The sequence below is a fragment of the Anas platyrhynchos genome, chromosome 9, assembly GCF_047663525.1.
Source record: "Anas platyrhynchos isolate ZD024472 breed Pekin duck chromosome 9, IASCAAS_PekinDuck_T2T, whole genome shotgun sequence".
Classification (NCBI taxonomy): domain Eukaryota; kingdom Metazoa; phylum Chordata; class Aves; order Anseriformes; family Anatidae; genus Anas; species Anas platyrhynchos.
Window position 1 is genome coordinate 7,221,492 of NC_092595.1, and position 12,038 is coordinate 7,233,529.

General features: G+C 46.7%; 1 protein-coding gene across 5 annotated transcripts in view; it reads left to right on the top strand.

The window, feature by feature from the left end:
• Positions 1 to 10,842: 10,842 nt before the first annotated feature.
• LOC101796828 (calcium-activated potassium channel subunit beta-2) overlaps positions 10,843 to 12,038 on the top strand; it is a 128,894-nt gene continuing 127,698 nt past the window's right edge. For 2 of the 5 annotated variants that reach the window (XM_072042343.1, XM_027464040.3), the window contains exons 1-2: positions 10,843 to 10,981; positions 11,111 to 11,208. In XM_072042343.1, coding sequence (XP_071898444.1) covers positions 11,171 to 11,208 — 38 coding nt within the window. In that variant the 5' untranslated portion in view covers positions 10,843 to 10,981; positions 11,111 to 11,170. Of the gene's footprint in view, positions 10,982 to 11,035; positions 11,209 to 12,038 lie in introns of those variants that run through there. The other 3 variants (XM_072042342.1, XM_072042344.1, XM_013104326.5) reach the window with 2 other exon arrangements.

Below are 12,038 nucleotides of genomic sequence, written 5' to 3' on the forward strand. Positions count from 1 at the left end.
GTCTCAGAACCGTGAGCCCTACAAGACCTGTGTCTTCTCACTGCGTGGCAGCAAAACACAAAGGGAGTGTTGGATTCGAAGTGGGAGATGGAATCAAACAAACCAAGCTTTGAGATAAGACAAAGTTTAGAGATCAAGGAAAAAAAAAAATGGGAAGAAGATATAAGGAAAAAATGCAGTGCAGATGTGGCTAGCCCTTGGTATGCTGCAAATCTTCAGTTCCCAAGACAGGGTGCCAAAATTAGGCACACTGAATGAAAGTGCTCTTGGCAAGGGCTACCAGGAGGCTGACAGCAGAGCCCAGCAGAGAAAGGAACTGCTGGCACCAGGGCTAAAGACAAGCAAATTTCTGTGTGAGTAACACAGTAAACTGAGGTCATGCTGAGTATAGAGCCCCAGGGCAAAGCACACGTGGATTTTTCAAGGGATTAATGGGTCTTTTATTTCCTCTCCAAACTGTTACACTGGCAACAGCCACCTACCCAACTCCATCTATGAGGAGGAACCAAAAGGAATTGGGCAACAATGTATAGTCATTTCAAAGGGATTTAGGTCAGGTCTGGTCAGGTTTTTCTATGCTAATAGCAAGAAAGGAATCTTCAGCTGGGCAGATAAATATCAAGTTTGTTTGTTTGCTCTCATATCGGAGCTTGCGTTGTGGCTCATGTTACACATAGTTTACTCATTCACATCAGGCTCAGCTTGGATTACAGGATTCAGTTTCCTCCCCATTAACATGCAGCCCTTCTAGGGTGGAAGTTGCAAGGAGAGACCTTTGCACAGCAACCCTGAGCAAATGTTTGCAAGACGAGGTGTAAAAGTTACCTGGGCAGGCATCATCCAAAGCAGGGTTGCATAAACAAGGTGAGTACAAGCCTGCAGGATAGTGGGTTTACATTTCACCTCAAAAGCACCACCTATTTGAGCTTTTGCATAAAGAAGGTGAGTACAAGCCTGCAGGATACTGGGTTCACTTTTCACCACAGAAGCACCACCTATATAAGCTTGTTACCAGAGCTCACACTCTGATCTGGTATTGCTGTAACATGGGAGAAGAGTACATCATCCAGCATCGCTCCCTCCTGCTCTTACACCGTTTCCTTGCCATGCTACCAAACAGAATGACAGTCCCATGAACAGTCACCAGCAGAAGACAGCAGATCAGAAATTCCTGGGATTGCCCAAGGAGCTGGCAGGGCAGGGCGGGCTGTGCTGAGCAGCAGCATCGCCCCGCCAACCTCCCGGGTGGGAGGTTGAGACTTTTTGCCTCTGGCCAAAGTAGATGACTTGAACAGTTAGATAAGTTGGAAGGGAAAGTGCAAAGAACCTAGTTCAGTTATCCACACTTGGACATAAAATTGCCAGGTGAGTTTGTTTCATTATAGGGAATTTTAGCAAAACAATTGGATTTGGAAATATGACTTCTCCTTTCATTGGCAGTATGCACACCTGTAATCTGACAGGAGCTCAGTGAAGTTTTCACCCAGAGAAAATGAGATTGCATTTTATGCCCGCTAAACATTGCTCACAACCTCCCAGGGAATTTGGCTGCATGAGGAATCACCCAATATCTTGGAATAGCCTCTGGGTCAGGGTCACTTCTTTAATCTCAGCTGTTCTAAAAATAATTTCCATGTGACAGACCATTCCTTTTTTGCACCATTACTTGAAACTATTTGCCTGGCTGCTTTTGCTGGTCTACCAGAAATAAACCACAGTTTTAGAGTTCCGACTCTAGTTCCTTTTGTTACCAAAGAAGCTCATGAAATGCTGTAGCAGAACCATGTTAAATCACAGGATTTTTAGGTAAATCACATTAAAACTTCCAAGGATGGAGGTCCACCAAAGCCTCCAGAGAATTGTTCTCACAGCAAATCATCCCATTAGGATTTTGCAGCTTACCGTAAATCTACATTCCACTACCCTCAACTATCTTTACATTTATTTTAGTAGACTCAAGATTGCTTTATCATCACACTCACATTCTTTCTGTAAGATTACTTAAGACTCTGATCAGATTTCCTTAAATTTGTAAAACCAAACAGATGGGGCTGTCCTAAAAGCTTTCCCTGCAGGGAAGATTTTCCGGGGCATTCAGTGTTTTCATGGCTCCTCACTCCCAAATTTTCATCATCTCTTTGGAGTTACTGTCAGTAGGACCCAACACCAATCACACTGAGTAATAGGCTTGCCGTTATTATTGCACAGTAACACAAGTTCCCCTTCCTGCGCAGCATTCCTACTTGTATGCAGAGTTGTACAGAGTTGCACTAGCTCTTCCCACTTTCCACCTCCATGTTTTTAATATTGTTGTCTCAGCTAGACGCCTCTTTTCAAAAACCGTAGCATAGAAATGGAGAAGCTTCAAGGACGGACAGGAACAACTATTCACATGCAAAATACTTTCATGAGAAAACAGATTAAAGGTAGGAGGAGGAGGAAGTGAATTAGAACTGACATTAGCAGATGTTTATGAAAAACAAATGGAAAAGTCTGTAAGGTTTACTGTGCCTTGCACTCTATTGACAAGAGGTGCACAAATGAAATTAAATGGCAACAGCCAGTAACAGATATGATACGAAATTTTGTTTCCCAGAACATAATTAACTTGTGAAGCATTTGTGATGAATTACTATGAGGCCAAATTAGCAGGAATCAAAGAAAAATTCAGCTGTTTCTACCTATCCAGGTAGGTTTATTGGGAATAAAATGTAGGAGGAATAGTGACCTTCAAGAAATCAATAAGCACATCAAATTATGAAAAACCCAACTTCCCTTAGGAAATGCATATTCTTTCTGAAAGAACCTGATGTAATGTGATTCTGTGATTCTGTAAATATGTTCTTTTGTTGGAAGCAAGGAGGTGAGTTTGATGCTGCACTGGTGAGGTGATCTGTAGGCCTCTACACATCAAACTTCAGATTTCCTGTCAGCCCTACACAAGCACCCATTTTTCTTCACAAGTGCAGTTATACCCAGTTGTTGTCAAGTTTATGTTTGCTTTCCTTTCATAGGGCCAATCTATTCACACAAAGGTATTGCAGTAGAGTACAAAATCACTTTTTCCCCCACATTATTCTTTCAACACTTTTTTTTTTTTCTGTAATCCTTGCCACATTGCTGGCCACAATATTAATGTATTTTTGTTTTGTTTTGTTTTATTGTTGTTTTCAAAGTGCATTTAACATAATCTAGAAAGCCCACAGAAAGCTTCAGTGGTGTTGCACCTACTTCTGAGTGGGTTGGCCTGAACCCCTTGAACTAAAGCCGTGTTGGGCTGTTGAAGGGAGCCATGAGGCCATTAGGGAGACAGATCCCTGTGCTGGCTGGGCCTCCCTCATCGGAGAGCTTGGGGTGACCGGGACGGGCCATGCCACCAGCCTGTGCTACTACGTGAGGGGAAGCAGAGCCAGGTGCGGCTCAGGACATCCATGAGTGCCACAGTGATGGGGACGAGCTAAGGCCAGGCAGGACGCCATCCTGCAGCTCCAGCTGTGTGGAGGCAGGGTGAGGCACAGCCAGGGTTGTGCACACAGGGCCGGGGTGACAGAAGTGACGCTGAAAGCCCTGCACGCAGCTCCAGGCCGCTGCCTCATTGCCATGGCGACAGCGCCATCTTGTGGCGCCGCGGCCGCGCGGCGGGCGGGCCCGGCCTCATGGCGGGAGGCGCAGGCGCAGCGCCTGGAGCGGGCGGGCGGCCATTCAGGAGGGTGCTTGGCGTCAGGGGTGCCACGCGAGTTTCTCTGTCTCTTTTAATCGCGTATTGCGGCCTTTTCGGGGTCAGAAGCACAGGCTGAACCTCGTGAAAGCTTACATTTTGGTCTACATACTGTGTAATACCAAGTTGTAATGTGACTGCTCGGAGTTGTTCTCCAGTCGAGGGAGGCCTTCAGTTTCAAGTGACTTGGAAAATTCTGTCACACTGAATATGCTCCCATGAAGCGTCCTACAGAAGCTGTGTTCGCTAAGAAAGCGTTTTTCTGGTCAGGCTGGGCCATTTTGGGGAGGCCCACTTGGCCACAAGGGCTAAGGCTCAGTGGGACCGAGGGTGCCGCCACCCTCGCCTCAGGGCCACCAAAACCCACGGCAGCCATCCCACACGGCATGGGAGGGCTGCAAGGCAGTGGGAAGCAAGCACAAGGCACCAGGGCAGCCAAAACTATCCCACAGAATGGTTCCCGTGGTCAACCATAAACAAATTCAGTTTTAGGTGGAGAAACGATCTCATTTCTCCCTCTGAGGAGTCCATATGTGCTTATCCAAGGTTGAGTCTTGGATTCTGGGCAGTTTTTATCTGCTTACTGGTAGACCGGCTTTTCACACCCTCTCCTCAACCCTCAGAAGAAATCCCGGCTCACTTCTGTGACTCACTGTACTGCCATAAACAGCTGCCTGACAAGACTGTAAGATGACCTCCTTGGGCAACATGATCCCTGCCAAATGAATTTTTCACACAGATTGTCTGTGGAAGATCAACAGTATACTCAAACATCACAAAACTGTAGTGTATATAGTATTTTCTGACAGAAACATGGAGAGAGAGTGTTCAGGATCTCTCTTTAAAAATGATTAAAAAATGATGGGAAAGGGAAGGGAAGGGAAGGGAAGGGAAGGGAAGGGAAGGGAAGGGAAGGGAAGGGAAGGGAAGGGAAGGCCGAATAACAATATGAAGAAGCTTTAATATTTTGTTAAATGTTGAACATTTAACATTTGCTCAACATCTTCATCAATGACCTTGATGAGGGAATAGTGCCCACCCTCAGCAAGTACAGCCATGACACAAAGCTGGGAGGAGTGTCCAACACAGCAGAAGGCTGTGCTGCCATTCCCAAGACCTGAACAGGCTGGAGAGCTGGGCAGGAAGAAACCAAATGAGGTTTAATAAGAGCAAGTGTAGAGTCCTGCACCTGGGAAGGAACAACCGCATGTATCAGTACAGGCTGGGGGACGACCTGCTGGAGAGGAGCTCTGAGGAGAAGGACCTGGGGGTCCTGGTGGACAACAGGTTGGCCATGAGCCAGCAGTGTGTCCTGGTGGCCAAGAAGACCAGTGGGATCCTGGCAGGCATTAAAAGGAGCGTGGCCAGCAGGTCAAGGGAGGTGATCCTCCCCCTCTACTCTGCCCTGGTCAGGCATCACCTGGAGTACTGTGTCCAGTTCTGGGCTCCCTGGTACAAAAAAGACAGGGATCTCCTGGAAAGAGTCCAGCAGAGGGCCACAAAGATGGTATGGGGCCTGGAGCATCTTCCCCATGAGGAAAGGCTGAGAGACCTGGGCCTGCTCAGCTTGGAGAAGACTGAGAGGGGATCTCCTCAATGTGTATAAATCCCTGAGGTGTGGGAGACGGAGGGATTTGGCCAACCTCTTTTCAGTGGTTTGTGGGGACAGGACAAGGGGCCATGGCCACAAAATGGAGTCCAGGAAGTTCCACACCAACATGAGAAAGAACTTCACAGTGAGGGTGACAGAGCACTGGAACAGGCTGCCCAGGGAGGTTGTGGAGTCTCCTTCTCTGGAGATATTCAAGGCCTGTCTGGACGCCTACCTGGGCAGCCTGCTTTAGGGAACCTGCTTTGGCAGGGGGTTGGACCCGATGATCTCTTGAGGTCCCTTCCAAACACTACAATTCTGTGATTTTACCAAAAGCAAAGGCCAGGACAGGCCAAATAACAATGGGATGGGATGGGATGGGATGGGATGGGATGGGATGGGATGGGATGGGATGGGAAGGGAAGGGAAGGGAAGGGAAGGGAAGGGAAGGGAAGGGAAGGGAAGGGAAGGGAAGGGAAGGGAAGGGAAGGGAAGGGAAGGGAAGGGAAGGGAAGGGAAGGGAAGGGAAGGGAAGGGAAGGGAAGGGAAGGGAAGGGAAGGGAATGGAGAATAACAACATAAAGAGGCTTTAATATTTTAGTGAATGGAAGAGAAAATTTCAACCGCTCCTTCACTAACTCGCCTTTCACCCTCATCACATCATTGCACCTAATTAACTTTCCTGTTGCCTGCTGACCTGAGCACTGTAAACTACCTGGCAGCCTCAAGGGGTAGGTGAGATCTGTCATTCCCAATCCTGTCTGCAGAGCAGAGGACAGTATATTCTGCCTCGTTAAAAGTAGCAACGTAGATGCCCTCCACCATTTTCTGCACCAAGATACCTGTCCAACAGTTGCAACGGAGCAATATGGGCTTGACCCTTTGTGGGAAAATTACTGTTGATTGCAATGAATTTACAGTCTAGCCCCCCTCTAAGTACAGGTCGATTCCTCTATTTCTATTTTCCTCTTTTGTTTCCCAAGAGTAGGTTTTCCTGCTTCAACAAATTACAGAGTAGCCTCCAGGCTTTTTATGGTTACTAGTATTTTATGTCACCCTTTAATCTCCTGTAAATCACTTTTTAACATCTTTTCTAAAATGCCTTTTTCCAACTCCTTTCTGCTTTCCCAGGGCTCCGGCTGCTGTTGTGAGAACAAATTTAATTTGCATTGATCGCTGTTCCCAAACAAAGCTGACTACAATCAGCTCCGCCTTTCTGTGGAGTTCATTAGGACTTCATTGCAATGGACATCACCTCACATTACGTGTATTTATGTTACAGAAAACAGCTGACCATATTAACCTATATGCTGCCTCTGGCCCAAGCCACTGAAGTGCTCTGAGAGCTGAAAGACTAGCAGGCAAAGTCTGAGTACATAAATCTGGAAATTAGACTTGGAGAGTGCCTCCTCAGCTGTCAGATAAGCTGTAGCCTTAACTCTGGAGAAGCCCAAGTTTCTAACCTTGGAGTCTATAATGTCAAACTGCAGTAGTGCAGTCTGTAACACCGTGCAAGGCATCCACTCTCTCCTCAAGGCAGCAGCTTCAATCTGACACTCACAGGCTTGTTCACTGATGACTCCAAGCAAGTCAGTGAAGGCCAAAGTTGTGCAAATGCTCAATACAGCTTTGCCGGGCTCTTTGGAAAATCTGTCAATTAAGGGCGAATCGCCTTGTCCTAGGAAATGGAAATCCTGCCCCCGTCCATCCCCACACCACCGGGAGAGCTGATAATGGGACTTAGCCATAAAACTCCACCATCATGGAAATGCCTTCTAATGGTGTCAGAGAGGAAGGGACTTAATGCTGCCAGCTTGACAGAGAAACAGAGAGAGCCGTCAGGCTGCAGTCTGCAAACCACTTGTACACCACAGAGCCATGGATGGGGTTTGCATAGTCATATTAAAGAGGCAAGCCTGTAGCACTTTCAGCTGCAAAGCTGTGTTGAGAGAGAGGGGAAAAAGGAGAAGAAAAAGGAGAAGAAAAACAAAAAGATTTTTAAAGAAAATAAAAAAAAAAAAAAGGAAAAGAAAAAAGAAAAAGAGGAAAAAGAAAAAGAAAAAAAAAGAGGAAAAAGAAAAAAAGAAAAGAAGAGAAAAGAAAGAAAGAGAAAAGAAGAGAAGAGAAGAGAAGAGAAGAGAAGAGAAGAGAAGAGAAGAGAAGAGAAGAGAAGAGAAGAGAAGAGAAGAGAAGAGAAGAGAAGAGAAGAGAAGAGAAGAGAAGAGAAGAGAAGAGAAGAGAAGAGAAGAGAAGAGAAGAGAAGAGGAAAAAAGAAAAGAAAAGAAAATTAGAGGGTCTGTCAGTTGGAAATATAAACAACAGTAGACCAGAGAATTTGACTGGGATGGTCAACATTTATTAAAAGTTGGTTTGGGAAGAGAAAGTGTCAACACTGCAGAGATGAATGCTGGTAGCACAGTGGCATTATAGTTACCAGGAGGGTGGTGAGACTAAGGCTGTTGCAAACTTCTTTTGGCTTTTGAACCTCCTTTTTAGCTATTGAGCTAAAAAAATCCTCCGTGCAAGGCAACACATCAACTAGAACATTACCCCCAGAAAATATATAATAGCAGCCAATCTTGAATTTGACCTCCTGGATGTATTAGATGGGCTAAAATTATTTTCCCCTTATACAGCTTCTGAGTTGTTCTAATTCGAGGATAAACACATACAGATGGAAGAAAATCATGTTGACATGTCAGCACGGAGCTTCTTCCAAATGCACACAAAAATAAATAAATAAATAAATAATATCTTAAAGCTTCACAGAGAGCTCTTTCCCAGTGTAGCAGCTCCCTGCTGTGCAAACGGCCACACTCAGTGAATAAGTTGATCGGCAAAACATGTCAGCGAGGCAAGCAAATCAGTAATGACCTTGTCTTGAAGAATTAAAGCTTGACTGCGGCACTGCTGGCCTAGGGCTGTCTTCAGCTCCACCGAACTGCCCTGCGGTAAGGCCGGCAGGCTTCAAAATACACCCACACTGCCAGTGCACCAGCAGCACCTGCAGATTGCAGAGCAGGGACTGTTTGTCGGTGCCCTGATCCTTCCGAGCACCCTCCCAGCTGGGCCTGGCTGCCCACCCGGCTCCTGCTGTGCTGCTCAGCGCGCTGCTGAGCCGGGCTCTGGCAGAAATGCTTCCCTTCGGCGTGGTGCCAAATTGCCGTGGCACCGGGTATCCCCTGGCTATGTGAGTACAGCAACAGAGGGACCAGCTCTCGTCTGCACTGGTGGCAGCGTCCCCATGTGCCCGCAGTCACCACCCAGCCCGACACAGACAATCTAAGAGTCAGACAGGATAACCTGACCCCCCTCAGCTCCCCTCCCCATACACAGTGCCCTGAGCAGGCCATCCATCCCTACCACCTCCCTTACACAAACATCGTTGCTGCCTGCCTTCTTGGAGACCTGGTTCAGGGCCGTACATGGGCAGAACACAGACCTGCAGCCTTATTTTCTGCCCGTTAAAACCCCCAAACCAGGTCACCACGTGGGCAGGAAAGCAACACTGCAAAGGAAGGGTATCCATGGAATAAGATGCAGTCATATAATTGTAACTAATTAGAACAGAAATGTCTTGGACTCAAGCATTAGTAAAACTAATACAGAGAACGATGGGAAGGGGAGGGGAGGGGAGGGGAGGGGAGGGGAGGGGAGGGGAGGGGAGGGAAGGGAAGGGAAGGGAAGGGAAGGGAAGGGAAGGGAAGGGAAGGGACACAACTCCATTTGTTTGGGAGGTAGCTAACCCCAGGGCTGGCTGTGCACCATGCCCTTCCTGGTGTGCATGGCAGGGTCTGGTAATCCTGATAAAGTCACCTACGGTGCTGAAAATGCTGCGTTCATAATGAGGAAGAAAATATTCTGCTCCGACCTACACAAATGCCCTTTGCAAACCAGTAGCTTAAATATAATTGTGCTGGAATTACTCCGCTGATTTTCCCTTCTAAGATGACCAGCTTTGTGAACAGCGAGCAAGTACAAAACCAAATAAATCTATAGCTGGCAATTACTCCAAACACCTGCACCAACCAGGCTCATTAAAAGTAATTGAAAGGCATGTAAATGATGCTCTGCCATTAACCTGGCTCAATTATTCAGAGTCGGTGTGTCAAGCTTTTAACCAGCCCCAAAGACAGCATTGCCGGATGCTTTTTCTGAGAGAGAAATGGGAAAGGGGAAAAAAGCAAGCTGCCATGTGGCTCCTTGTTGTGCCAGACCGAAAGGAGTAGAGAGAAGTGATCCGGAAGGAGTTTTAAAAGGGGCTGCTCCTCTTGTCTTGGCAAAGGTCTGGTTTTGTACGCAGGGGCTTCAGAGATGCAGCTCAGCAGCCCTCTGCTCTGAAACCCATTCAGAGACCAAAGGCAATGGGTCACTCCGGGCTGGGGACACCTCTGCCTCTCGTGTGCCTAAGGGGAGTTGGGAACCAAGTGCCTTTAGGCCTCTGAATATCCCAGGCAGGGGCTAGAAGACATTTTCTTCCCCAGGAGCCAACTTGGCAGCTTTACACATGGCCTGCAACAGCAAGGTGTCGCCAGGAGGGTTAAAGGTGTGCGTGTGTGTGTGTGCACATTAAAATTACCTTTACTGGGAGCGGTGTCAGCCTGACTGGCTGCAGCTGCTCCTTCCCAGCTCTGTTGCTGTACACAGCACTTTCTGCCTGGGCTTCAGGCAGCTCTCATTTACCCTGGTAAATGGCACGACCTTAATTTCTGCCAGTGCAGCTCCGCCAGCCTCCCCGAAGTAGGTCCAGACTTGATCTGAAACAAGGGGAGGATCTGATCCTAACTTTTCAAAACCAAATGAGTTTCCTGCACCCTGGGAATTTTCAAACATGACACATCCATCAGCTTTCCTTTCTGACTAACGCTCGGCAAAATGGAGCTGTCAAAACTTTTTTAATTCAGACCCAATTGTTTGCTGGTTGTTCCGAGCCACGTCTTAAATGTCAGTGGGAAAAGTTTCCACGCAGCCGTTGTGGGCACTCACACACATCACTACTCAGTGACCTACACCGAGGGGCAGCCCTGGGGAGGCTGAAATCCTCCAGGCACAGCGTGAGGGCACCACGGGGCCCAGTGGCTCCTGCTGCTGCAGCAAATCCTGCTCTGCCCCCTGCAAGTCCCTCTGGTCCTGAAGTCTTTAGAGGTGAAATCATCAGCTCTCCTTCTCAATAAAAGTTCTTTTTTGGCACTAAAAATACCTCTGAGGCAAGGACAGGGTGGCATATTTTCCCTGCCTGCCCATCAAGCTCTTAAAAAATTAAGTTATTAATCATCTAAACATTCACCTCTGCGGCACGAAGGCTCTCTGGCCAAAAAGTCCCATAGGCAGCTGTTTCAAATATCACTCTGCTCCTGCGGAGGATTTCTGAATTAAAAACACAAAAGTGAAGCATGGACAAACGCACCTTGCGACAACTGCTGCCCAGCACTGTGCTTTTAAAGTGGTCAGCTGAGTTTCTAGTTCATATTTCACTAATTTGCTTACTTGGTCCAAAAAAGGAAAACAATAATAACAAAAAAAAGCACACACACACAAAACCACAAGCACACCAACCCCACGTTCATCATGTAGTTTATCTGAGGTCTACAAAAACAGCAAAGCTTTGCTTGCAAGAAGGAAGAGAAGTTTGCAGCAAAAATTGTTTTGTAGCAGATGTATCAATGGAAAAAGTTAGTAACGGGGAGTGTTCCCTCCTTCCCTGTCTCTCAGTTGCTATTAGTGCTGGTCTTTTGGGTGTAGCTTTCCTCTTGGGCTTCTGTGTTTGTTTTACGTATTGCTTTCCTCTTCCTTTTGGTCAGGAGCCTTTTTATGATCAAGCAAGATAATACTGAGCAGCGGCACCGAATCTGCAGGACAAAATGAGCCTTTGCTTGAAATATCCAAGAGACAAATGGAGGTAAGTAGGAACAAGCAGCTCAGTCTGTTTGGGTTGGGGGGTTGCTGTCAGCTCGTTATTTGGAGGTTGCTAACGACTGGTGCATTGGACTGGGTTTGTTTTTTTTCTTTTTCCCCTGCAATTTGACTGCAATGTGAAGAATTTAAAGTCTGGCTTGAAAATATACTGAAGTAGTGATCTCATTCGGGCCTTTGGTATGGATTACAGAGAGTTGGTTAGGATAGAAATCCTTTAAGCAGGGTTTACTAGGCCTTCACGGCAGACCTTAAGTACATTTTCCCTCTTCCTTTCTTCCCCATCTTGCAAAGCATCTCTGTATTTCTGATTCACAGTGCACACTATAGCTAATCAGAGAGTTTATCCTGCTCCTATTATCTTCTTGTATTTCATATATATTACAGAGGTTGTATTTGCTCAGCTGTACTGAATCCTATTATGAAAGCAGGGTGCAGAGGGCAGTTTCTAGATGCACAATGAATCTCTGTAACTAATAAAATATAGCATTTGCTCTGCTGGAAATATCAATGTGAAGCCATAATGCTAGCAGAGAGCTGACAGGGTAAGTGATCCCACTTCATAATCCTATAAGGTTGATACAGTTTGGTGGTACCAGCATAAAAGAGATACTTAGAGCTAAGCTGGACTTTGAGATAAATTGAAAATGGTGTCTTTAAAGGAAAACCATTCGGTACAGGATTTGATGACATGCAGATCTTTCACCCATAGGGTGCCATACCGGGCAGCTGGGTGGATGTAAATAGTCTGGGTTATTGTGTTGTACAAACGTGGCAAAGGTTTACCAGGAGAAAGGGGTTTGCGTCCAAGCAAGA